This window comes from Dromiciops gliroides, chromosome 1, assembly GCF_019393635.1.
Source record: "Dromiciops gliroides isolate mDroGli1 chromosome 1, mDroGli1.pri, whole genome shotgun sequence".
In the NCBI taxonomy this organism is placed as follows: domain Eukaryota; kingdom Metazoa; phylum Chordata; class Mammalia; order Microbiotheria; family Microbiotheriidae; genus Dromiciops; species Dromiciops gliroides.
The window spans coordinates 67,873,051-67,900,569 of NC_057861.1; the positions used below are offsets into that span (position 1 = coordinate 67,873,051).

At 47.2% G+C, this 27,519-nt stretch overlaps 1 protein-coding gene across 2 annotated transcripts in view; it reads left to right on the plus strand.

Annotated features, from left to right (window-relative positions):
• Positions 1-329: 329 nt before the first annotated feature.
• Positions 330-27,519, plus strand: part of LOC122735097 (long-chain-fatty-acid--CoA ligase ACSBG2-like) — a 61,686-nt gene continuing 34,496 nt past the window's right edge. For both annotated transcript variants that reach the window (XM_043976405.1, XM_043976406.1), the window contains exons 1-2: positions 330-480; positions 14,945-15,077. In XM_043976405.1, the coding sequence (XP_043832340.1) occupies positions 14,950-15,077 (128 nt within the window). In that variant the 5' untranslated portion in view covers positions 330-480; positions 14,945-14,949. The remainder of the gene's footprint in view (positions 481-14,944; positions 15,078-27,519) is intronic.

Below are 27,519 nucleotides of genomic sequence, written 5' to 3' on the forward strand. Positions count from 1 at the left end.
CTCCGGCCGATCTCCCGGGTCCAGCCAGGCCCCGCAGCCTGGCTAATTGCTCCCCGGGAGCCCAGACTGGCTCACGTGCACCTCGGCGGCGGCAGCCGCCTCAGCAGAGGTCAATGACCGGGGGTTTCCCTCCCGGAGGGAAAGGGTGGGTGGGGCCTGGAGGTGGTGGTGTGTTCCCGGTTCCCGGACCCTGATTGGTCGCGCCACTTGGACCGCACGCCTGGCCCCGCCCCCCGGGGCCCCCGCCCTGCCCCGGCTGGGACTAGCGGGTCAGTTTGTCCCGCGGCCGGGCAGGATCTGGTCCAGCCCCTTCCAGGCAGGCGGGCAGGCGGGCAGGCGGGCAGGCGTCCGGGCCCGCCCCTCCGCCGGCAGGACTAAAGGCGTCGGCTCCGCGTGCTGAGCCCGCTCTCGCTGTTTCTGCCGCTACTCCGAGGAGCTGGTGCCAGGCGGGCGGGCGGCTCCCTGCACCCCTAGCTCAGGGTAAGGCGGCTCTGGCTCAGCCGGGAGCCGGGAGGACTTCCACGTGCCGCTTAAGCCCGACCCACCTGCTTGGCGCGGGAGGACTGTGTGCGCATCCCCGGGGCTGGGGGGAGACACCTGGGTCTCTGTGTGTGCTTTTCGCCTGCCCTCTGGCTCTCCGCATTCTTTCCCTTTGCCTTCTGGATCGCCGCATGCCCCCCCGCCCTTGCCTCCCACCCAGTCCCCTTGGCCATGCCTACCGTCTCTTCTTCCCTTCCCTTCCCCACCCGCTGCTCCAAGCTCTGAGCCTTGGGCCGCGACACCGAAGAATTGGGTTTGAGTCTCCCGGCTCTTGACGTTGTGTTTTTGGGGGAGTCCCTCGGGTTCCTTATCTGTAAAATGGGAGTGGTTGGATCAGATGGTTTCTAAGGGACTTTCTAGCCTTGAGGATGTTAAAACTCCACTTGGGGTCCTGGTGCTACCTTTCACGCCCCAGTCAGACTCTTTCTGGGGGACTCTGTGGTTTATGGCAGGTTGCTATCGAGAAGGGGAACTCGGGCTTGGGCTGCCTCTGGGGCTTCACCCCCAGCTTTATCGCATGGCATTTACCCCCGCCTTCTCTGGGCACACTGGGTCGGGAGTGGCACGGGGCAGCCTTCGGAGCCCTCTGACTGAAGTCTGGCAAAGTCTGGGAGCCGAGTGCTAGGGGGTTTCAAGGACTGTAGGGCTAGAAATGAAGTTAGAACAGCCTGTCCCCAGGTTAGCATGTTCCTTCTCTGGCTAGGGAAATTGAGGCACTTACCAAGTCAGAATTAGCACCCCGATCTCCTGACTCTCATGATCCTGTGTTATTCCTGACCACCTCCCATGCGTCCCTAACTTGCTAGTCCAATTCCTAAATTTTCCAGAGGGGAAACTGAGGCCCACAGGGGGATAGTGGCTTGCTCAGAATCACAGGGGCAAGCATATACAGCAATAAAGAGATCCTTGAGAGGTGATGGTGGGTGGGTTATGTGTGTGTGGAGAGGGGCCTGTCCAGAAAAGAAGGACAGAGTCTGGTTGTAGTAGGGGGTAGACAGCAGCAGCTTAGTCTAAAGTTAGTTGTCCTTGAGGTCAGTAGGTCTGGGTCACTTAGTAGCCCAATGGTCATCAATAGGTCATTTTGGAGTCCGTTTCCTCATTGGTAGTGGAGATGACATTTGAGAGGCTGCCTACCTCTCTCACTTCCCCTCTCTTAGCCTGGAAAATGGGCATAAATAATACCTGTCGATCTTGTGGAAAAACCTTTGTAAAACTTAAAATGCCATTGGAAATGACTCCTGTATCTTGAGGCTCTTGGGTTGGTGGGAGCTGCCTTTGAAGGATGCAAGCTGTTATTCCCTAGGGAGGGGAGCTGATGAAAGGTATGGTTGACAGACAAGGTTTAAAAAAAACCCAAAAAACCCTCACCCTGTGAACAAGAGGTAGGGAACAACAGCCCCAGCTGCTGGAGGACTGTCCTAAGAGGCAGAAAGAGAAGTAGCCTGCCCCCCCCCCCTTCCATTTGTTTCAGGTGTTGAGGGAAGTTAATCATAATACAGAGCTCAGGTTTCAGTATTACTATGTAAACCTGCATTAGCCTCCACTAGTCCTGGGGAGTGGGTAGGGAGTGGCTGCCTTGTCACCCTCCACGTTGACAGGTGAGGAAGCAAATATTTGATCTGGACGGGGGATCCCTTGTGGCCCTGCAGCAGGGGGCTGTCCAAAGCTGCTGGGGTCAATGAGAGCCAGAGGGGGGGCTCAGGCAGGTTTCTTCCCCAGGCTCAAGTACCCCAGATATCAGGTGGGTAAGGGGCTGGACACTCTTCTTCCTTGCCCTGGTTTAAAAAAATTCCCTAATTGGAGGACTTTTGAGGTAGGGCATGGAGAATGAATTTTGGAACCAGAGACCATCAGAGGTGGAATGGCTAGTAGAAAAGAGGCTGTCTTAGCAGAAGGGACTTTAGAACATAGAATGTCAGAGGTGGAAAAGACCTTTGAGATGACTGGGGCCTAAAGTGAGGTCTGTTCCAGGATAATCCCTCTGGAGATGGAAAAGAAAAGGATGGGGAGGCTAAAAGGAAGCCAGCATCAGAGATGCATCAGCCCTAGTAATTTTTTTTTTTTGAAAGGGCTTCTACATCATTTGCATAGATCAGCATTTCTAGATAATTTCTAGAAGCCTTTTTGAGGTCCTAGACTTAGAGGTCAGTATCTAATGACTTCCCAGTAGGAAAATAAATAGATTTTACTGATAACTTTTATTTTTGCTAATTGCCTAATTTCCCCTTGTAACTCTTCCCCATTCCAGCGTACCATCCTTTATAACAAAGATTTAAAAAATAAGTCAGCAAAACCAGTCATGATACATTAAAAAAACAAAACCTGGCAGTATATGCAATATCCCACACCATTGCTACCTTAGCAAAGGAGTAGGGGGAAATGTCAGTCAACTCGAATTGTTAAATACCTACTATGTGCCAGGTGTGCACTGGGGATAAAAAAAAAAAGGCAGAAGACAATCTGCTTTTCGCAGTCTTACAGTATCTGCTCATATACCTTCCTTCAGACCAAGCTTCTTAGTAATTCTGCAAACATTCAATTTTGGTCGATTGGTTGTTTATAGTTACTGTGTATCTTATTTTCTTTTTCAGTTGCATCAGTTAATGTCAGTCTTCCTGTGATTCCCTGTATTTATCACATTTGAATTTTTTGTTGTTGTTCAGTCATGCCTGACTTTTTTTTTTTTTTTAAGTGAGGCAATTGGGGTTAAGTGACTTGCTCAGGGTCACACAGCTAGTAAGTGTCAAGTGTCTGAGGCCGGATTTGAACTCAGGTCCTCCTGACTCCAGGGCCAGTGCTCTAGCCGCCTGCCCCGCCTGCCCCGCCTGCCCCGCCTGCCCCGCCTGCCCCGCCTGCCCCGCCTGCCCCGCCTGCCCCGCCTGCCCCGCCTGCCCCGCCTGCCCCGCCTGCCCCGCCTGCCCCGCCTGCCCCTTTGTGGCCCAATTTGTGGCCCAATTTGTGGTTTTCTTGGCTGTGATACTGGAGTGGTTTTCCCATTTCCTTCTTCAGATCATTTGATGGATGAAGAAACTGAGGCAAACAGGGTTAAGTGATGTGCCCAGGGTCACACAGCTAGTAAGTCTCTGAGGCTGGATTTGAACTCATTCATATCTTCTTCCATCCAGGCCTGGCGCTCTCCACTGTTCTCTGGAACTTCTAGAGGGCCAGTTAAGCTGGACTGTGAAGAAGAATAATGTACATTTAGCTTGCAATGGTGGGTTTGGGGCCAGGTCCTTAAGGACTTTATGTGCCAAACAAATGGGCTCGTGTTTTATCCAAGAGGCAGCCAGGGGAGCGTCTTGATCCTTCTCCCCACCCCAAGGAGGAAGGTATAGGGTGCTTTGGGGGTCAGCTGGCCTGGGCTGAGTAAACAACAGCTTCCAAGTATTCAAATCCTGGAGTTCCCATATGATGCTTTGTGGTGATTCATCTTCAAGAAGATCAGTTTCCAAGGGTTCTCAAAGACTGTTTTTTCCAGCTCAGTTTAAATGGTTAAAAGTAATAGTTATTATAATACCAACTGACATTTTATATAGCACATTAAAACCAAGTGCCATATGTGCCTTTTCTCATTTAAACCTTACAAAGTTAGATACTACGGCATCATTATCCTTATTTTATAGATGAGGGAATGGGGGTTCAGAGAGGTCAGTTAACTTGTCCTTGGTCAGTAGGCATAGAGGCCAGATTTGAACCCAGGTCTTTCTGACTCAGTGCTCCAGCTATCACTTGGAATGGGGGAAGCTGGGTACCTTCTAGCCAAGAAGTTAGTGGTTGAGTATACCAGCAGCTGGGAGTCAGGCTGGGGTGTTCCAGAACCACAGCATTTCTAGAAGAAACATCCCCAGAAAAAGTGGCCATCCATGCCCCCCCCCCCCCCCGCCCCCCGCCCCCCGCCCCCCGCCCCCGCCCCCGCCCCCGCCCCCGCCCCCGCCCCCGCCCCCGCCCCAGGCTGGCCTTGCCCAAAGCGCTGGGGTTAGCTCTGACTGTTCTACAGCTTTTTTCTTGAGTGAACCCTAAATCAATCCTCTGCTTTTGCCAGTTTCCAGTCATCATTCTAGGTTCTGACCTCCTCTGGCATCTGGGGCTCGAGAGTTCAGTTGACATCATCTGGGTCATTGCCTCTGCATCTGAAGCCTTTTCCAGTTTCCAGAACAATTCTGGAAGGTTCACTGCTCTGTCTCAAGCCTTTCCTTCTGAATGTCCTTATCAGGGTTCTAATTAGAAACTGGGGGAGGGCGGAGAAGGGGTGCAAGTGAGTTAGAGGGTAGCCTGGTTAGGGAAAAAGGGTTCTGCTTGTGTGTCTGGAGGTTTCTGTAGCTAGAGGCTTCCCCCAACTCCTTGTAGGCTTTTTGCCTTCCCAAAAGATATGGAAAGATATTTGGAAGTTCTCTTTTGGGGCATAAAACATAGACTGACAGAGCCAGAGAGCTATGATATATACATACATACATATATATATGCATATATATGTATATATATGTGGCTAAAGACCACATATATCATATATCTAATCTAATTATATTACAGATTGAGAAACTGAGGCCCAAAGAGGAAAGTCGATTTGCCCAAGGTAACACAATGAGTTGGTGACAGGGGCAGATGACAAAGAAATTTGACAGTGGCATTCAGAATGACTATATATCAGGTCTTCTGCAAGGGCCAACTTAACCTTTTCCCTGTAGTGAGAGCCTCAGAAATTTGTCCAGGCGCTTTCAGTCAGTCTTCCTTGATCAAGCAATAGACATCCCTCTGTCCCTTTAACCATTTCCTTAAGCTTGTATCATGGCTGCTGTGCTGGACTTGGAGTTAGGAAGATCTGAGTTAAAATCCTGTCACTGACATTTGGTAGCTATGTGATCCTGGGCAAGTCACTTACCCTGCTGTCTGCCTTGGTTTCCTGATCTGAAAATGGGGCTAAGAGAACTTAATTCACTGGGGATATTGTGGGAATTGACTTTGATGATGTGTGTAAAGCGCTTTGCAAACCTTAAAGTGTTCTATCAAAGTTAGTTATCCTATCAGGTGGGGAAGGTGGTGTTGTTTCTCCTGTATTTTGCTCAAGACACAGCTGTGCACTCTGTGAGGGTTCTGGACAAATGCTTATCATGTCATTACGTAGCATTCCTTCTGGCAGGGCCTGGGCTGGCTGCCTTGCAGAGGGGTCTGTGTCCCAAAAGCCCCTGGGCCTTTCTTCCCAAGTGAGAAAAACAGGTCGAGCATGCCAGTTACAGCAATAACAGCACTCATGCTTTAGAACAAAGATTTGGAACCCCTTTGTGCGTTCTGGACCCTGTGTCTGTCAGTAGAGTGAAGCCTGTGGACCCCTTCTCAGAGGAATTTTTTTGTGTGTGTGTGGGGCAGTGGGGGTTAAGTGACTTGCCCAGGGTCACACAGCTAGTAAGTGTCAAGTGTCTGAAACCAGATTTGAACTCAGGTCCTCCTGAATCCAGGGCCGGTGCTTTCTCCACTGCACCACCCAGCTGCCCCACATCCTTTATTCTTGCTTCATGACCGGCCAACCTCTTTTCCCCCAGATCAAGATGACGGTTTCTATTTCCGATTTAACTAACATATACAAACTAGCTTTGAGGTAGGCAATACAAGTAGTATTATCCCCATTTTATAGATGATGAAACTGAGGGCCAGAGAGGTTGAGTGAGCCTATCAGGATCCCTCTTGACTCTAAATCTAGTGCTCTTTCATTGGCTAGAGCTAGGAAGGACCTTCTGAGGTTATCCAGTCCAATCCCTTAGTTTTGCAGATGAGGAAATCGAGGCCCATGGATGCTGACTTACCCGAGGTCATACAAGTAGTAAGCATGCAAAGCAGGATTTGAAGCCAGGTCTTCTGACTTTAGAGCCCCTGCTCTTTGTATTATATCAAGCTGTCTCTTGTCAGATCCCTGATGTCTTTTCTATACCTTCTCCCATGGGGCAGATAGGTGGTGCAGTGGATAGAGCACTGGCCCTAAAGTCGGGAGGACTTGAGTTCAGAATCCGACCTCAGACACTTACTAGCTGTGTAGCCCTGGACAAGCCACTGTGATGTTTAAAATCTAAATTGTGGTCGCCTTAAATCAGAAGCTTCAGCTCCAGTCTAGCCTAGAGTTCCAGCCTGGTCGGGTTCTTCCTGAAGTCCTCCTCCACGAGCCTGCTTTAATCAGGAACTCCTCCCTCCGCAAGCTGTTTGTGGAAGCTTTTTATAGATCTGGAACAGAGGTGGTCCTTACACACTGCTTCAAGCTGATTGGTTGGCGTCCTCCAAATCCATTGGCTTTGAAGGTGTTCTCAAGTTGAGTTCACAGTCTAGTTTCTGAGAACAATACCTTCTTAAGGGCTAGCCAGGTGTGATTACAATCCAGTTAACTTGAAGTAGGCTTAATCAGCAGCCAATCACTCTCACTTGATTCAATCAGTCTCGATTAATCTCCAGGTGAGTATCTGCTAAATCCCATTATTTCATCACACCACTTAACCCCAATTGCCTTAAACATCCAGGATGACATCTAGTCAGTTCTGATGTATAATATATATCCTACCACTGGACCCAGATGACTCTGGAGGAGAGTGTGAGGTTGGTGACTTTGCACAGCCCTCCCTCACTTAAATCCAATTCACTGAGCAGCTAGGGGGCACAGTGGATAAAGCACTGGCCTCGGATTCAGGAGGACCCGAGTTCAAATCCAGCCTCAGACACTTGACACTCACTGTGTGACCCTGGGCAAGTCACTTAACCCTCATTGCCCCGCAAAAAAACAAAACAAAACTATAAATCCAATTCACTGCAAGTCATGACATCACCCTGGTGTCATGGTCCTCTTAGAGAATGAAGGACAAACAACACCACTACCTTATCCCTTGTAAGTTTGTATTAAGTTATAGCCTGCTTACGTGTAGCATGTGATCTTCAGTTTCCCTTTGCCAATTAATTAATAATAAATGATCCTCTGTGACTATCCAGAAGTCAGGGGCTAAAATAACCCAGAGGAGTGAGTTCAGACTTCAGGATGGGCTATAGGGGCAGTTGGATATGCCAGACAGAACCAGTCCTGAGACTTCCACACTCACATCCCCAGCTCAGTGTGGGGAGGTGGTTGGTTGGCTCAGGCCAGAAAGCCTCTTGCCTGTTCTGCTTTGGGACCCTGTTAGGTCTCTGGAAGAGGGAACTTGTGACTCATACAACATGTATGAATGCAAATCCTTCCATGGCTGGTTATTGTTCCCTGAAATATTTGCTCACTGGAGGAGTGAGAGTATGCCATTTCCTGGGAACATTAGCAGCTTACTGGCTTTGTGGCTTGGCTGAGCCGTTGGCCTTATCGCATCCTCTGTAATCACAGAATCACAGAGCTGAGGAAGAGAACATCAGAGGGGATTTGGTCTGACTGATTACCCTCTCACTCACTGATGAGGCTTCCCAATGACTTACATTTAATGGGGACTCATTACTTCCCCAGGAGGTCTGTAATTGTTGAGATGGGTCTGGGCACAAAATCATCTTCTAGTTTTGCCTCTTGGGGCTAAGCAGAACAAATCTAACCCCTCCTTCTAGGCCTGTGAGTGACCACCTTGCTGTTTACTAAAGGCTTTCTTTGGGTGGTTCAAGGAAGACATTAGAGGAAGAAGTTTACAACAAATATTTGACCGGGAGATGCCTCTTTCAGACCCCAGGAGACAGTGAGAACCCAGCCAGTTGGTCGTTTGGGTCTCTGCCAGTATGACATGGTTGGCTAAGAACTTGTGGTTAAATCATCTCACGGATCCTTCCCACCCTTGGCCATCTCTTGAGCCGTGGATACTTCCTCTTTTCTCAATAGGAGACTTGTATTTTACAGGGGACATACAGTTCAATTTACCTTACAGGGCTGTGGCTCACAGTTTCACAGATTCTGAGCCAGAAGGGATCTTGGAAAAAAAACAATCTGATCCAACCTGTTCCTCTTATGGATGATGAGCAAACTGAAGTCTAGAGGGGAGAAGTGACCTGTTTTAGGTCATGCAGGTAGTCAGATTGGGACCCAGGGCTGTTGGCTCCAGACTCCTGTGTTCTTTCTACTTTATAAGGCTGTTGCATTCATTATTATTGAAGGAGAATCAGTAAGCATGCGCACATGCTGTGCTGTATGCACACTGAGGAAACGAAGACAAAAATGAAAACAACCCCTGCTCTCAGGGAGCTTACATTCTTGTTTGTTTTTGCGGGGCAGTAAGGGTTAAGTGACTTGCCCAGGGTCACACAGCTAGCAAGTGTCAAGTGTCTGAGGCTGGATTTGAACTCAGGTTCTCTTGAATCCAGGGCCGGTGCTTTATCTACTGCGCCCCCAGCTGCCCCAAACTTACATTCTATTGGAGGAAAATGGAATGAGCGTAGAAAAAGAAATACAAAATATATGTAATGAGAGTCTGTCACCATGTTCGGGCTCCATCAGTTTGTGAAGGTGGCATGATCCATGTGGAGGACACCATCTTAGTAGACTCAGACATTTGCCAAGAGCTCCCTTTCTTCCCTCTCCTCCTCTCCCATCCCTGTCTCTTCATCCCTCTCCCATGAAAAGGTGACGCTTCTCCTTACCAAGGCAAACTCATCTCTGTGTATGAATGATCCCCTCCAATTCTGTCACCTCCAGCAGGTTGCCCCATCTTTTGTTACTACTCTCCCGTGTATTTTCAATCTCTCCCTGACTACTGCCTACAAACACTCGCAAGTCTCTTGCCTCCTCAAAAAACCCTTGGGGGGGGGCAGCTAGGTGGTACAGTAGATAGAGCACTGGCCCTGGAGTCAGGAGGACCTGAGTTCAAATCCAGCCTTAGACACTTAACACTTACTAGCTGTGTGACCCTGGGCAAGTCACCTAACCCCAATTGCCTAAAAAAAAACCCAAAAAACAAAAAACTCTCGGTCACTCTGTCCATCTTCTCAAGTTATCATCCTGTATTTCTCCTCCCTTTTGTGGCTTAAGTGCTTGAGAAGACTGTTGACAATTAGTGCCTCCATTTTTTTCTCTCTTGCTCTCTTCTCAACCGTCTATGATCTGGCTCCTGACTTTATCATTTAGCCTAGACTGCTGTCCAAAATGACTGGTGATCTCAATTACCCTTTTCTTGAGAAGATGATTTGGGTGACACTACTCTTGCCTGGCTCTCCTCCTATCTGTCTGACAATTCCTTCTTGGTCACCTTTGCTGGATCTTCATCCAGGCCAAGCCGGATAATGATGTAGTCCTTCCTCATTCCCCTAGCCATGATTCTGTTCTGCGTCTTCTTCCCTTCTCCTTCTATACTTTTTCACTTGGTGATCTCATCCGCTCCCATACTTATCATCTCTATGTTGGTGATTCTCCATCTAGCCCAAACCTCCCTCTTGACCTCAGTCTTATATCTCCCTTAATTCTAGTGCCTTCTTGCTCTTACTTATTTCCAGTGTCTCCTTCATCAGACTGGAAGCTCTTTGAAGGCAGGCACTGTCTTTTCCCTTTCTTTGCATCCCCAGTGCTTAGCTCGGTTCCTGACACCCAAAGCCTGGCACTTGATAAATGTTTACTGATGGATTGATGGGATCTGCATATGGTACCAGATTACCATTACATATATATGAAATATTTTCAGTGTGGGAAGGTACCAGCAACAGGAGGCATTCAGGAAGGCCTCTTTTAGCTGGTGGCCCGGTTGCTGATCTTTGATGGAAGCTGGGGTTTTTCCTCCAAGAGGTAGAAGTTAGGAGGAAGGTCATGCCAGGCATGAGGAATATCAGTAAAAACACTTTTAAAAACCCTTTTGTGTGTGTGTGTGTGTGTGTGTGTGTGTGTGTGTGTATATATATTTTTTAGTGAGGCAATTGGGGTTAAGTGACTTGCCCAGGGTCACACAGCTAATAAGTGTCAAGTGTCTGAGACCGGATTTGAACTCAGGTCCTCCTGACTCCAGGACCGGTGCTCTATCCACTGCGCCACCTAGCTGCCCCTTGTGTATTTTTTTTTTTTTTTTTAGTGAGGCAATTGGGGTTAAGTGACTTGCCCAGGGTCACACAGCTAGTTAAGTGTTAAGTGTCTGAGGCCAGATTTGAACTCAGGTACTCCTGATTCCAGGGCCGGTGCTCTATCCACTGCGCCATCTAGCTGCCCCGTGTATATTTTTTAATAATCAATAACTTCAATTTATTACTGCAGTGACAAGTATAGCCGAACATGTTCAGAACCTTATAAAGCAATCCCCTCAAATAATAAACAAATACCATCTATGCACAGAAGCCAAAGGGCAGTTAGGTGACACAGTAGATAAAGCGCTGGGCCTGGCATCAGGAAGACCTGAGTTCAAATTGGACCTCAGACACTTCTTAGCTGTGTGACCCTGGGCAAGTCACTTAACCCTCTTTGCCTCAGTTGCTGAATCTGTAAAGCGACCTGGAGAAAGAAATGGCAAACTGCTCCAGTATCTTTGCCAAGAAAACCCCAAATGGGCTCACAAAGAGTCAGACATGATTGAAACGACTGAACAACAATAACACTGACACCACAGAAGCCAACTTTGTTGGAACAGATGATCATAGCTTTGAAAAACTCACATGACCTTCTAAAATGACAAAAATAGATTTTTGAGCATCACAGAACTTCTTTACTCTATAAATTAAATAAATAAGCACTACACTCTGAAAACTCTGTCCTCAGCCCAGCCAAACTAATAGGAAGACACATGAAAATCACACACACAGTGTCTGGCATACAAAAGCCAAAATATAGATTTCAGTCAACATTTACTATGTGCCAAGCACTGTGTGCTAAGCATTGGGGACAACAAAAAGAGGGAAAAGACAATCCCTGTCCTCAAGGAGCAATCGAATGGGGGACACAACATTGCTTCTAATTTCATGAGGGAAAAAACCAAATTTGCCAGTGTAAAAAGGGGACCATTTTTTCTCTTTTTAGACATTTCTTAAATTCAAAGTTAACCTTTTCTTGGAAAAAACATGACTTTCTTTCAAATCCATGTCCTAATTCCATTGAAAAGAAACCAAACTAAACCCCAATTGCCTCACTAAAAAAAAAAAAAAGAAAGAAAGAAAAAAAGAAAAGAAACCAAGCCCTTCCAGTAATGTTCTTTGTAGGAGTAATCAGCCACCATTTCATGGAGAGTTCAGGTGAGATCCCAGATGTTGCTGTTTGGTAAGAAACAAGTTCTTCCTCTACTCACCTGCATGAATCAGAAATCACTGGTCTTTTCAATGTATGTAGAATATCAGAGTACATCACAAGACATTTGGTTGTCATATAAAATAGAATTAATTACAGATCCTATTGTTTAGAGTTGGGATGTTGTTCACGAAGTAAAACACAATTGGCCGCGATTCATTCAGATTCACATTCGTTTTCCACGTTGAGTCTTTGTGAAATAAGAACAAAACCAGAACAATGCCCAAGTTCAAAGAATCCACGTTTTGTTTTGGTTTAAAATTGATAGCAGACTTTGTTCTTGTGACTTTCAGTGGTTGAGGAGAATGGCTTTTGACAAACCTCCAAAGGAAATTCTTTTTGCTTGGCCTGGTCTCCTCTCTTTATGGTCTGGTCCCCTCTCTCTATGACCTGGTCCCCTCTCTTTATGATCTGGTTCCCTCTATAGTCCAATCACCTTCTCTCTATGGTCTGGTCCTTTCTCTCTTCATAGCCTGGTCCCCTTTATGGCTGGGTTTCTTCTCTCTCTTTATAGCCTGGTTTCCTCTTTTCATGTTAAGGAGAATTCATTGAAAAGCCCCTTTTTGCTTTCTAAGTTACTTCCCATTCCAACACCATTATCCCTTTTTTTTTTTTTTTTTTGCTGGGCAATGGGGCTTAAGTAACTTGCCCAGGGTCACACAGCTAGTAAGTGTCAAGTGTCTGAGGCCGGATTTGAACTCAGGTACTCCTGAATCCAGGGCCGGTGCTTTATCCACTGCGCCACCTAGCTGCCCTACTCCCTCTTCTTGATAAAATGTGGACATACTGAGGATCTTCATTCTCAAAGCCTTTGGTGTTAAAAACCATCTTCAGATTCTGGAGGAAAACCTTCTATTTCAAACATAGCTTCTCTTTAATCTTACATGTTGGAGCAGCAAAACAATAGTATCTTGAATATCTTCTTGCCTATCCGAAGGTTGCTGAGGTGAAGGATTAGTAGTTGGGAGGGGTTTAGGTGCCTTCTGTCCTAAGAGAGTGTGTGTGTGTGTGTGTGTGTGTGTGTGTGTGGAGGGAGGTGGTGAGCAGTGAGTGAAAGTGGGAGGCTGCTAGCAGCATCCAGCCTCCAACTTTATATTTCATGCTTTACCTCCTGCTTTTTAAATCTTTAAAGTGCCACAGAATTGTAAGATATTACTATTTATTGGCAGGGGGGAGTTGATCAGTCTGGTCCCTTCCAATTCACTTGCTAAGATTATGGACCATAGGGGCAGCTAGATGGCTCAGTAGATAAAGCACCAGCCCTGGATTCAGGAGGACCTGAGTTCAAATCCAGCCTCAGACACTTGACACTTACTAGCTGTGTGACCCTGGGAAAGTCACTTAACCCTCATTGCCCTGCCCCCCCCCAAAGAGATTATGGACCATAGACCTCTCTCAAAAGGTGGACACCTCCCAAGGAATGGGCTTGTGAATTTGGCCCCTTAGTGAGTGACAAGCCCCTTGCGGAGAGGACAGGTGAGGTCCTTGAACTGGTCTCCTAGTTCCTGGAATTGTCTGCTAATAATGATTAGTTAACTAAGGAACAGCCACAAGCTCCAGTGACCTGTTAAAGTAATTTGCTGGACTCACATGCCTTTTCCTCTGTGCCTAGTTCCAAAGTGCATCAAGAGACAAGGGAGCAACTTTCTGTTCTCCTATGGCACCCAGAGCAGCAGCAGTGACTCCCGGCAGAAGCACATAGCAGGGGATACTTGTGCCTGTAGCAGCCTGAGAGGAGCCTGTCATAACTGAGCAATCCCCTTTGCTCTGCTGGTGTAGCCTTTGATAAGCCATTGTAGCCTCCTCCTCATGAGGTATCAGGAGAGGCCTGTAGTGGAGAAATGACCTTAAGAAGTCCAGCCCCGTGTTCCTTTGCTTCTGTGAACACTGGAATTTACTTTTTTTCCCCCAGAGAATTTCTAAGATTTATTTAATTAGTATTTGTGGAGAACCAAAATTGGAGTTGACCTTGAGGGCAAGGACAAGATGCTTAGAGTTGCAGGATGTGGTAGTAAACAGGATGACTTGCATTAGAGAAGACATGGTATAGGCCATTTGGTAGGAGAAGGTGTTGAGGTGATTATGTAGTAATCGTGAGGTGTAACCATTAATCAGTAAACATTTAGTAAGCACCTACTGTGTGCTAGGCACTGTGCTAAGCACTTGGGATACAAAAAGCAGCAAAAGTGTGCCTGCCCTCAAGGAGGTTACAACCTAATGGGGAGTTTTTGTTGTTGTTTGTTGTTCAGTTGTGTCTGATTCTTTGTGACCACATTTGGGGTTTTCTTGGCAAAGATACTGGAGTGATTTGCCATCTCCTTCCTCGGCTCATTTTATAGATGAGGAAATACGGGGGGGGGGATACAGTATGCAAACAGATATATACAAAGCAAGCTATATGTAGGATAACTAAGAAGTGATTAATAGAAGGAAGACACTGGAATTAAGAGGGGTTGTAATTAAGAAGGTTTTCTGGAGAGGATGAGATTTTTTTTGTTGTTGTTGTTGTTGTTTTTTTTTTAAGTGAGGCAATTGAGGTTAAGTGACTTGCCCAGGGTCACACAGCTAGTAAGTATTAAGTGTCTGAGGCCGGATTTGAACTCAGGTCCTCCTGACTCCAGGGCCAGTTCTCTATCCACTGCGCCACCTAGCTGCCCCGAGGATGAGATTTTTTAGTTGGGATATAAAGAAAGCCAGGGAGGTCAGTAGTCAGAGTAGAGGAAGAAGAACATTCCGGGCATGGGGGGCAGCCGGAGAGAGTGCCGGGAGCTGGGTTCAAGTCACCTTTGTGACCTCCAGCAAGTTACTTAGTCTTCACGGGCTTCTGTAAAATGAACTGATTGTACTTGATGGCCTTTTTAGCTGTGGAGCGCTTATCTTAGGCCGTTCCCTGAACCTGTTTCCCTCTTTGTACAGTCAAGATATTGCCCTCCATCTCAAGGCAATGTTGTCAGGTTCAAGAGAGGAAAAGTTTGTCAAGTGCTCTGTAAACATCACTTTCCTTCTTTGCTCAAAAGTCCTGTTGCTTTCCCCTGGGATGTCTCACAGTCCCAGACAAGTATTTATTTATGGGTTCAGCCAATGTCCACAAGAGTTTCAAGGCCCCTAGAATTTGGGAAGAGCCGAGTGAGCCACATTCCCCATTGACCCCTCTGCGTGCTAAGCTTAACCCAGAGATGGACAGCTCTGCTCACCTTAGAAACCTTCTTTTTGTAGGAAACATGCCTAACGAGCATACTGTGCGTGCCGCAGTTGCAAAGCCTGTGCCCAGCCCTGTGCTCTTGAAGTCCTACAGAGCCCTGCCTGATGACTCGTCCCTTAACAACATCAACGTGAACACTGCCTCCAGGTTTGTCCCGTTTCCCCACGTCACTTTCTTAAAAAAAATAATTAAAATATTTTTTTCAATGAACAAGAATCAATTTTCTCTTCCTCTCATCTCCCTTCTCTGCCATTTTGGTGAAAAGAAAAGAGAAAAACAAAACTTTTGGTGGTGCATGTAAATGGTTCGGCTGAACATTTCCTTGCAGAGGCCACGTCTGAAAACTAGGTCTTCTTCTGTACTCTGAGTTCGTCCCTCTCTGTCGGGAGTGAGGTAACCTGCCTTGTCACCAGTTCTCCGAATCGTGGTGGGTCGTCCCATGGGTCAGAGTCCTCCGGTCTTCCAATGCTCGGTTGTCTTTACGTTGTTTGGTCATTGTTTTGGTTCTTCTCCCTTTGTTCAGTATCATTTCACACAAGTCTGTCCCTGGGTCACACCTCCTGGGTCTCCATGCCAATGTGTAGGGAGAGAGATTTTAGAGCTGGGAGGGCCCTCAGAGGCCAATTAGGCTAATCCCTTCCTTTTACTCATGAAGAAACTGAGGACCAGGAGGTGTTAAAATGATTTGCCCAAGGTTATGCAGGTGGTGAATAGCAGAGATGGGATTTAAACCCAGATCTTTCCACCTCAGTTTCTGAGCCTCGGTTTCCTCGTGTGTAAAACAAGGATAATAAGGCTGGGATGACCCAGCTCACTCAGTCGATGAGTAAATGGAGGTTCCGAGAGAGGAGGAATTTGCCCAAGGTTATGGGGCTTATAAATAAGGAGGATGATAACCCCACTCTACTGTCTTGGGAATGTGCTTCAGAACACCTAGGACTTCATGGGTGTAGGGACTCAGGTTCTTAGTGTGGAAAGGACCTTGAGAGGTAGAGCATGAATGGCAGAGAGGAAGAGACCTTGGGACACAGAACCAGAAGGAACTTCAGCACATCCGTGATGGTGCCCATTGCTCACGGCCCTGTTTATGTCGCTCGCTCTGTGCTCAGTGGGGCTTATTTCTCAGAATGACCTCGTGAGTATTAGCATTGGTGCCATTTCTGAGAGTTAAAGGGACTTGTCCACATTCCCAGAGCCAGAAGGAACCTTCGTTTTACAAATGAAGAAACTGAGTCCCAGAAAGGGAAACTGACACCCAACATCTGGATTCTAGTACAGAGCCAAACTGGGACTCCCGAGTCACAGGCCACTTTCCATTATCCTGCATTCCCTTTGCCGAAACAGATCTCACCCCCTTCACACCTTGGTAGATAAACGTCATGAGTGGGTCCCCCTTTTCTCACCCCCCCCAAACCTCCCACCAACCCCAAACAAAACGCATCCAGGCTTTTGGTGAGAAGCTTCTCTGTTTCTTCAACTGACAAACTCTCCTTCCTTCCTACCCGAAGCCTGACTTGGTACACAAGACCCACCAGAACTTGGGCTCGTCAGGTGCCATCTTTGAGAGTCCTGGGGTCACCCGTTGTAGAGGCGTGTGTCAGAGGTGGATCTTTGATGGTGGTGATGATGACGGCTAACCTTTATCTAGTACCCACTATGTGCTAGGCTCTTCTACAGCTATTCTTATCCTCAAGATAATCCTGGGAGGTGGGTGCTTTTACAATCCCCATTTTACAGTTGAGGAAACCGAGGCAGATGGAGGTTAAGTGACTAGGCCAGGGTCACACAGCTTCTACGTATTTGCGGCCGGATTTGGACTCAGGTCCTCCTGACTCCAGGCCCAGTGCTCTGTCTGCCGCACCACCTAGCTGCCGTGTGTGACAGAGCTCATCAAAGCAGTCGAAAGTGGGGAAGCTTTGGTGTTTCCCTGCCTTTTTCCTGTTCCTGTACCTCACTTAGGTACCCCCAAAGCCTGGTCAGTAAGGGGTAGTGGAGCCTAAATCTGGGACATCTGAGTGTGAATCCCAAACTGTCATTGAGTCATATGTAGAGTGAACCCCTGCCTCTCTTCCTCCATCTCTAATGACAACCAGTCAATTTGGGGGGATGACCAGAGGCAGGTCAGAAATTTCCGTCATCCCCGTGAGGGTACGATATAAGATACACCTTTTAAAATCTATTCTTCTGGGGCGGCTAGGTGGCACAGTGGATAAAGCACTTGGCCAAAGCACTGGCCCTGGAGTCAAGAGGACCTGAGTTCAAATTCGGCCTCAGGGGGCAGCTAGGTGGCGCAGTGGATAGAGTACCGGCCCTGGAGTCAGGAGTACCTGAGTTCAAATCCGGCCTCAGACATTTAACACACACTTACTAGCTGTGTGACCCTGGGCAAGTCACTTAACCCCAATTGCCTCACCAAAAAAAAAAAAAATTTGGCCTCAGACACTTAATACTTACTAGCTATGTGACCCTGGGCAAGTCACTTAACCCCAATTGCCTCACTTAAAAAAAAAATCTATTCTTCTTGGACCTTGTGTGACCCTGAAGAAATCCCCTCCCTTTTCTGGGCGTCCCTTTACAAGTGTGCAGAATGAAGGGATTGGACTTAGATGATCTCTGCGGGCCCTTTCAGCTCTGAACCCCGTCATCCCAGGCCACAATCCCAGGATTCTAAGGGTCTCTGTGGATAAAGTTGTCCCTCCCTAGAGAAGGAAGGTCAGTCCTTGCTCAGATGTCACTCCCCAGGGTGCTTGTGGTGGGATGGGACCCAGAGAGAGGCTTGGACAAATGAGCCAGGGAGCAGACTCAGTGGGGTGTGGGAGGAGAGAATCAACCCATCAATTAGCATTTATTAAGTGCTTGCTGTGTGCCAGGCCAGGCTGAGGGAAATAGTTCAGAACTAAAGAGATAGCCCATTGATTGTCGCCGCTCTGTGCAAGCCAAGGAGCAATTATGTTTGGACTTCCAACAGGTCCCATTTTGGATCTGGAAAGATCCTCAGAGATCAGTCGATCCAATCCCTGCCTTTTACAGATGAGGAAACCAAGGCTCAGAAATAACACATAGCTGGGACAAAGTCACGTAGATAGTCGAGGGCAGAGCCAGAATTTGAACCCAGACCCTCAGATTCCAGGTCAGGCTATACTTCCATCTCGGCTACTCTCTCTAGTTGTTTTGTCTTGAGGCCAGGGATCAGCAGGAATCTTCCTGCCCTGCCTTGAGAAGGGAGTCTGTGCCTGAGGAAAAGCCTGATGTGAAGGTGCCTAGGATTGGGAGTTAGGGGATCTGGGTTCTGGTCTTGCTCTTTTCAGGCTGTCACCTTTTGAGGGAGGCCCCAGTCTGTACATCTGTAAACCAAGCAAGACAGCTAGGTGGCATCATGGACAGAGAGTCAGGCCTGGCATCAGGAAGACCTGAGTTCATATCTGCCCTCAGACACTTACTATCTGTGTGACCCTGGGCAAGTCACTTAACCCTGCTTGCCTCAGTTTCCTCATCTGTCAAATGAGCTGGAGAAGGAAATGGCCAACCATTCCAGTATGTCTGCCAAGAAAACCCTAAATGGGGTCACGAAGAGTCAGATACAACTGAAAAACACAACAACAACAATCCAGGAGAGCAGGACCTGACACTCACACCTTCAGGCTGAGTTGACCCATTCAGGACTTCAGTGAAGTGGGCGTGTCTCTCATCCCAGAGAAGTCTGTCTGTCTGCTTGCCCTCAAGCACTCCTCTTCAAGCATTTGGGAAAGGCGATGTCACCCAGGGGTCAGGCTCCTTGTACCTGCTTGGGGCTGGTCAGCTTCCTAGGCTCCTGTCCGTTGTTCCAGGGGTCTCCTGGTTCAGCCAGGAGAGCTAAAATTTGTGTTCTGCTGAGATGGGGTGGGGGGGAAGGAGCTCTGGATCTGGGGTTCCCAGGTTTGACTCCTGACTGCCACACATTAGCTGTGAGTCTTTAGGCAAGTCGCTTAACCTCTGGGCCGCCATGTCCTCATCTGTGAAATGGGGAGATTGGACTCTTTTCTCAACAACTGCCCTGTGAAGGGAGGGAGTGTATGGAGGAGTATCCTCTTTTTACAGATGGGGAAGTAAAGGCTGATCGATTTGGCTTTAATTGCTGATCTAGTAAATGTGGGAACTAGGACACAAACCCGATGGATCTGATTCTAATTGGGAGGAAGGGATGAGAGAGGCAGGGAATAAGCATTTATATAGCGCCTTCTGCATGCCAGGCACTGTGCTAAGCACTTTTACAAATATTTTCTCCTCTGATGCTCACAGTAACCCTGGGAGGCAGGTTATTATTCTTCCCATTTCACAGTTAACAGAGGTTAAAAGACTTGTCCAGGGGGCAGCTAGGTGGTACAGTGGATTAAGGTGTCCTGGATTCAGGAGGACCTGAGTTCAAATCTCGCCTCAGACACTTGACACTTACTAGCTGTGTGACCCTGAGCAAGTCACTTAATCCTCATTGCCCTGCAACAAACAAACAAACAAACAAAAACAACAACAAAAATACTTCTCCAGGGTTGCCCAGCTGGATTTGAAATCTGGTCTTTTGGATTCCAGGCCCAGCTCTGATCTCTGAGCAGCCACCAGTCAGTTGCTTAGCTGCAGTGTCTCTTTCCCACTTAGTCACACTGATTCTCCCTAGGGTCCCATAGATTTGGAAAAGCGGCCAGGGACCTTCTTCTTGAAGGGGCCAGGTGAGTCCGCCTGGTATCCCGGGGAGGGGGCGGGGCGCTTCTGAAAGCTCATCTTGAGCCAGCCTCATCCACCCAGGTTGGATAGAACCCACCCTGAGGTGGGGGTTGGGGAGGAGGGTTGTTGAGAGGTCACCGTGATGTCATAAGTACCAGCCGGCCAAGAAGGTTCCGAGAAGCTGAATTTTCCCGTTTGAAGGCCAAAGGAAGCTACCAGCCTGCCTACCACTGCCAGCATACTATCTGTCAGCCATCGGTGACCAGAGCCAGAAAAGGTGGAGGGTGCTACCCCTCCCAGCCTCCCTGTGGGGCAAGAAAAGTTAGTAGAAGGGAGGGACACGTGGGGAGAAACTGAGGGTTTTGGTCGCCCAGCCCCTTTGCCAGTGATGGCCCCAATGGCATGTGCCCGGGGAGTGACAGGTGCCACAAGGACTGAACCCCAGGAAGGAGAGGGAGCCACCAGGCGTTGTCCTTAGAGTAAAAGCCCGAAGGGAACTGAGAGATGCTCCTGTCCTCCTCCCCTGCCCTTTCACAGGAGAGGAAAGGGAAGCCCAGAGAGATGAAATTATTTTCTCAGGGTTCCACAGCACCAGATATTCAGCGCAACCAGAATTCAAGCCCCGTGGCCTCTGCGCAGCACCCTGCGGCTGCTTCTGCCCCCTTTGCAGGTTCCCCCCTCCAGAGCATTCAGAGTTGGCAGAGACCCTAGAAATCACTTCCTCCAGCCCCATCATTGTACAGGTGAAAAAAATGAGGCTCAGAGAGTAGAAGGAACTTCCTGGGGGCATGAAATCTTCCTTCCACACTATTGACATACTGGGTTACACAAAAAGTACTCCTTTAGGGGGGAAGGACAAGGGGAATAAGCATTTATGAAGCACCTACTGGTGCCAGGCACTGAGGCAAGCATTTTACAAATATGTCATTTGATCCTCACATCAACCTGGGAAAAGTTATTATTGTTCCCATTTCACAGTTGAGGAAACTGAGGCAAACAAATGTGAAGTGACTTGTCCAGGCTCACACACCTAGTGAGTGTCTGTGGCAAGATTTGAACTCAGGTCTTCTTGACTCCAGAGCCAGCATTCTATCCACTGTACCACTTAACTGCCTAGAGAAAGAGCTCATCAAAAGTGTTGGAATCTGAGAGTTTTGGCGCTTCTTACTTGATCCTCACAATAAATAACCCTGTGAGGTAGGTGCTGTTATTTTCTCCACTTTTACAGATGGGGAAACTGAGGCAAACAGTGGCTAAGTGACTTGCGCAAGGTCGCATAATTAGTGTCTGAGGTCACATTTGAACTCAGGTCTTCCTGACTCCAGGCCCAGCATTCTATCTACTGAGCCACCTGGCTGCCTTATAGAGTTGTGTGATATCAGATACCCTAGAGTGATGTGCTGGTCACTTAAATAGTTTTATGAATTGCTAGAAAAAAAATGTATCCTTTTATAGTTTGTGATTGAGCACCGTGATCCATCAAACACTTTTTGTACACACACACACACACACACACACACACACACACACCCGCCCTCCATTATATGTGCATTTATTTATAAATTACTGTACTACTGTATTACTATGTACTTGTACCACATACTACTATTTATATATAGTAAAATCAACATAAAAATAGAACTTTAAAAAAAGGTGAGATGGATATGAGAAAATATTTGATCCTAGGGTCACTGGAGAGCCATTGCAGTTTACAGAGTAGGGGAGTAACACCATCAGACCTGTACTTTAGGCACGGAGACCAGTTAGGAGACTGTCTCTGGTGGTGGATACTGGGTAAATGAGCGGAGGGGACAGATGGAAGAGATGCATGACCAAATTTGGCCAATGACTGGACGTGTGGGGTGAGTGGAAACTAAGATTGAGAACCTAAGTGACTAGGTGGGTGCTGGTACGCTCAACGGAGATGGGGGAACTTGGAATCATGATAGCTTTACGGGGAAAGAGAATCAGCTCTGCTTTGGTCAGGTTGAGTTTAAGATGCCTGTGGGATATCCAGTTCAAAATGTCCAGTGGGCCATTTGATGTGGGACTCGTGCTGAGGAGGAAGATCTGGGATGGAGCCCTGGGCCTGGAGGCAGGAAGACCTAGTAGCTGTGTGACCATGGGCAAGTCACTTAACCTTTGTGTCGGTTTCCTCAACTGTAAGAAAGGGATCATAGCATTTTCCTTGCAGGGTTGTTGTGAGGACCAAATGAGATGATACTAATCAGGTGCTTGGCACAGTGCCTGGCACATGGTAGGAGCTAGATAAACGTTTCCTCCCTCCTTGTCTTCCTCCTTTCTTCCCTCCCTTCCTTCCCTCCTTTCCTCCCTTTTCTTTCCTTCCTCCCTCCCTTCCTTCCTTTCTCCCTTCCTCCCTCCCTTCCTCCTTCCCTCCCTTCCTTCCTTCCTCCCTTTCTCCCTTCCCTCCTTCCCTCCCTTTTCTTTCCTTCCTCCCTTCCTCCCTCCCTTCCTTCCTTCCTGCCTTCCTTCCCTCTTTTCTTCCATTCTTTCCTTCCTTCCTCCCTCCCTTCCTTTCTCCCTTCCTTCTCTCCTTTCCTCTCTTTTCTTTCCTTCCTCCCTTCCTTCCTTCTTTTCTCCCTTCCTCCCTTCTTTCTTTCTTTCCTTCCTTCCTTCCTTTCTCCCATTCTTCCCTCCTTTCCTTCCTTCCTTCCTCCCAAAGTCACCAGGTGAGAGAGGATAGAGAGAAGAGAAAAGAGGGCCCCAGACAAGGCCTTGGGGCATACATACCCTCAGTGAGGGGGCCTGATAGGAATGAGGAGCACCCTTCCCAGGAGGAGAACTGAGAGCACTGCCACAGAGACAGGGAGGAGGGTCCCTCAATGCAGGAAGTGAGTGTGGTCCACCACTGCCAGATACCGCAGAGGTCTAGAAGGAAGAGGCCTGAGGAGAGACCATTGTATCTGCCATTACGAGGCTGTTGGTGACTTCAGTTAGCGAGTGAGGCATCCAAGAGAAAGAGAAGCCTGAGATGCTGGGAGACTATGATGGATGGTGGTACTGACAGAAGGAGGGGGATTGTGGAAGAGGGGTTGGTTTGGGGTGCAAAGACAATCTGACGGCAGCCTCTGCGTGCTTGCTTTTATTCTGTGCTGCTCCCAGTTTCCCATCAATACACAAAAGGTGGAGGGAAGGATAATGGGGAGGTGGCACTCATTGGCTGGTTACTCCTCCAGAACCGCAGCTGGGGCGGCCAGAACCCTTGAAGAAGGCCAGCTGTGGGAGATGATGGAATGGGGCTAGAGATGTTGAGCAGGGTGTTGTAATTGTGTCAAAGACAAAGCCATGATTAGCTGTGGGAGCAGACGATGGAATTTGACCTACTTTCCTACCCTCTGATGGGTTGGTTACCTATCCCTTGGAGTGAAGCCAAACCTGTGAAGACCGCTGCTGATAGTTAGGCTGATCCTGAGAAGACAGATACACTTGTGTGTGTGTGTGTGTGTGTGTGTGTGTGTGTGTGTGTGGCAGTTGGGGTTAAGTGACTTGCCCAGGGTCACACAGCTAATAAGTGTCAAGTGTCTGAGGTCGGATTTGAACTTAGGTCCTCCTGACTCCAGGGCTGGTAATCTATCCACTGTGCCACCTAGCTGCCCCAGATACACTCTTGATCCTCAGGCCGCCACTCAAATCCTTCCCAATTTGGCAGAACCAAGCAGAGCATGTAACTCGCTGATGTGGCCTTTAAGAACCTGGGTTCTTATCTGGGTGCCGTGATGGGGCAGTGGAGGATGGCTTTAGTGTTCACTAAAGTTGAGCCAGCATTTATCACGCACCAGCTGTGTGCCAAGCACTGTGCCAAGCAGTGAAGGTACAAAGACAGGCCTTGCTCACATAGTGCTTCCGTTCTTCCAGGGGGATACAACATATATGCAAGTCAGTAACTGCAGTCATTTTAAGAGGGAGAGAGTGCTAACACCTGGGAGTGTTTAGACTTGTGCTTTTATTTATTTAGTGTATTTTTTTGTTGTTGGGCAATGAGGGTTAAGTGACTTTCCCAAGGTCACACAGCTAGTAAGTGTCAAGTGTCTGAGGCTGGATTTGAACTCAGGTCCTCCTGAATCCAGGGCCAGTACTCTATCTACGGCATCACCTAGCTGCCCTTGGACCTGTGCTTTTAAAAAGAAGCAGCCACATCCCAGGCTTCTCTGACGTGGTGAGGAGGGAAGGTGCCCCATGCAAGCGTGATGACTGGTCTATGGGGAACTGTTGCTGGCCGATGGGTTTGTTTTGTTTGTTGTAATTTTGACCTGCTTTATTTTTCTCCCAATTAAAAAAAAAATCTTAATTGAACAAGCATTAATCACAACGAGCGTTTCTATCTCCATAGTGTAGCAGGAGAGGGGGTTGTACATGAAACTCTGAATTTATGATGTCGATGAGGTGGTGCAGTGGATAGAGCAGCAGGCTGGGGGGCGGGAAGACTCGAGTTCAGATCCAGCCTCAGACACTTGTGCGAGTCACTTCACCTCTGTCGTTCTTAGTTTCCTCATCTGCAAAATGGAATAATAATAGCATCTACCTCCCAGGATTGTTGTGAGGATCAAAAGAGATAATAATTGGGGGCAGCTAGGTGGCGCAGGGGATAAAGCATTGGCCCTGGAGTCAGGAGGACCTGAGTTCAAATCCAGGCTCAGACACTTGACACTTCCTAGCTGTGTGACCCTGGGCAAGTTACTTAACCCTCATTGACCCGACCCCGCCCCCCGCCCAAGGAGATAATAATTGTAAAGTACTTAGCAACAGTGCCTGGCATATAGTAGGCCCTGTATAAAAGTTATTTTTTACAGCTTGCTTTTCTTTTTAAGTATATAATAAATATATCATGGTACTCTGAAAGCTGTCCTGCTTGTCTGTGATTCCTTCTGGACTTCCTTCTTTTCCCTTCCATGCTTCTCTGTTTTCTTTTTTCTTTTCTTTTTTTTTTTTTAGTGAGGCAATTGGGGTTAAGTGACTTGCCCAGGGTCAGACAGCTAGTAAGTGTTAAGTGTCTGAGGCCAGATTTGAACTCAGGTACTCCTGACTCCAGGGCCGGTGCTCTATCCACTGTGCCACCTAGCTGCCCCTTCTATGCTTTTCAAAAACATATTTCAGTCACTTTTTTTTCTTCTTTGTTTTGTTATGTTTTGTTTTTGCAGGGCAGTGAGGGTTAAGTGACTTGCCCAGGGTACTTTTTTTTCCCCCTTCTTAGCTACCTGGCTTCCCTTTGCCTCCCTGTCCTGCCTCTCTTATTGAGAAGGGGAAAAAATAACAATAAGCCTTTGTAAGACATAGCTATACTCAAGCAAAACAAATTCTCGCATTGCCTATGCCTGAAAATGTATGTCTCATTCTGCCTCTGGAGTCCCATCCCGTCTCTGTCAGGATGCTTCCGTAGCATGCTGCTTCTGCAGCCGTTCTCCAGAATCATAGTCCGTCATTGTATTGGTCAAAATTCTCAAGTCTTTCTTGTCTTTACAAGGTGATTGTTATATAAAGTTCTCCTGCTTCTGCTTAAGTCACTGTACATCAGTTCATGTGAATCTTCCCAGGTTTTTCTGGAGCCAAGACTTTTGTCATTTCTTATGGTGAAATAATATTCTACTATGTTCATATGTCTTAATCCGTTTAGCCATCCCCCAGTTGATAGGCACCCTCTTGGCTATAAGAATAGGGACATATAGGTCCTTTTCTCTGATCCCTTTGGGGGTGTAGGCCTAGTAGTGGTATCACTGGTCCAAAGGGTATGTATAATTTAGTGACTATAGACATAGTTCTAAACTGCTTTCCAGAATGCCAGGGCCAACTCACCAACAGTGTGTTAATGTGCCTGTTTTCCCACAGCCCTTCCAACAATTGTCATTTTCTTTTTTTTTAATTATCTTTGCCAATTTCATGGGTATGAGGTGTGACTCCAAGAGATGTTTTAATTTACATTTCTCTGATTATTAGTAATTTGGAGCATTTTTTCAGATGCTTGTCTGCTTGGATTTCTTCCTTTGAAAACTGCCTGTTAGTGTTTTATTGATTGGAAAATGGCTGTAAGTCTTATGAAACTGAATCAGTTCCTTCTATATCTTTTTTTTTTTTTTTTGGTGGAGCAATGGGGGTTAAGTGACTTGCCCAGGGTTACCCAGCTAGTAAGTGTCAAGTGTCTGAGGCTGGGTTTGAACTCAGGTCCTCCTGAATCCAGGGCCAGTGCTTTATCCACTGTGCCACCTAGCTGCCCCTATATCTTTTATGAGACCTTTAACAGGGGATGAAGGTCTTCTTTATCTCAGAAACTTTCTGCAAGGATTTTACCCACCTATAACTGGTTTCCTTTTTAATTTTAGTTGCACTAGTTTTCTTTCTGCTAGCCACATTGCCTGGGATGGAGAGTGCGTGAAGAGAAACAAAGTGAAATAAGACCAGGAGAGGCAGTGGGAACCAGATTGGAGAGGGCTTAACCCTATGTGTAAAATAAATTTGTTTAATACCTAAATTTCTTTTATGGTTACGAAATGCTTTCCTCACACTTCTCTGAGGTAGATAGCATCAATATAGCTCCTTAACCCTACTTTGCAAATTAGGAAACTAAGAATGAGATGACATGACCTATCCTTGGACACCTGGTGACTTTTTAGAAGAACTGGGACTTGAACCCATGCTTGTTGACTCCTGAGTCCATTGTTCTTCAACCCATTGAAGAGGTTGAATGACCTCTTTAGTCCTTACCAGTTTTAATGCCCTAAGTTTCTTAGCATATTGCCCTATACATACAACACAGGTGCTTGGTGATTAATAATAGGGGCTTCATGATTAATAAAGTTTTGCATTTGATCCTCACAAGAACCTTATCTCTGAGGTAGGGATCACAGATATTCTCTTTCTTTCTTTTTCTTTTTCTTTTTTTTTTTTTAGTGAGGCAATTGGGGTTAAGCGACTTGCCCAGGGTCACACAGCTAGTAAGTGTTAAGTGTCTGAGGCCAGATTTGAACTCAGGTACTCCTGACTCCAGGGCTGGTTCTCTATCTACTGCGCCATCTAGCTGTCCTCGGGATCACAGATATTCTAATCCCCATTGTACAGATGAGGAAACTTAAGGATCAGAGAGAGACTTGCCTATGGTTATATAGTACCAAAGGTAGGATTAGAACTCAGGGTTAGCCAACTTCAAAGCTAGCACTCTACCTATCTATTATGATGAACTAAAAATGATTAAGCTTTTTATGACTTCACTTGTACCCAGTTTGATCTTAGAGACTTGGAGAAAACCAGCATCCTCTGGCAGAGAACAGGAGGAGATGGGAGATGGGGAAACTTTGGACTATCCCTTAATAGATCAATCAACAAGCATTTATTAAGCACTTCCTGTGGGCCAGGTACTATGTGAAATGCTGGGGATACAAAGAAAAACTAAAAATAACCTTTGCTCCCAAGGAACTCATATTATAGTAACATGTAAAGAACTATAGGGATGTAGGTTTATAGGTATATACCTATATGTAAGCATAGTAACATGACAGATACATAGAAAGCCAATGGAAGGGTGGTCTAGGGGAAAAGGCACTAGAGCTGGGGGTGGGGTGGGCAGGAGAGGCCTCCTGTAGAAAGTGGCATGAGTTGAGTCTTCAAGTAAGCCAGGGAACCAGAAAGGCAGAGGTGAGGAGCAGAGCATTCTAGGGATGTGGGGAGTAGCCAGTGAGTGCAAAGGCATGGTGGTGGGAGATGGAGATTCCCACTTGATAGACCTGTTTAGCTGGATCACAGAGTGCAGGAAGGGGAGCAAAGTGTAAGAATACTAGAAATCCCCAAACAAATCTCTCAGTCAATTAAGAATAGCATTATCATGGTTATTAGTTTAATGATGTGTAAACTTGAACATTGTAAAATATTTTTTCAATAAATA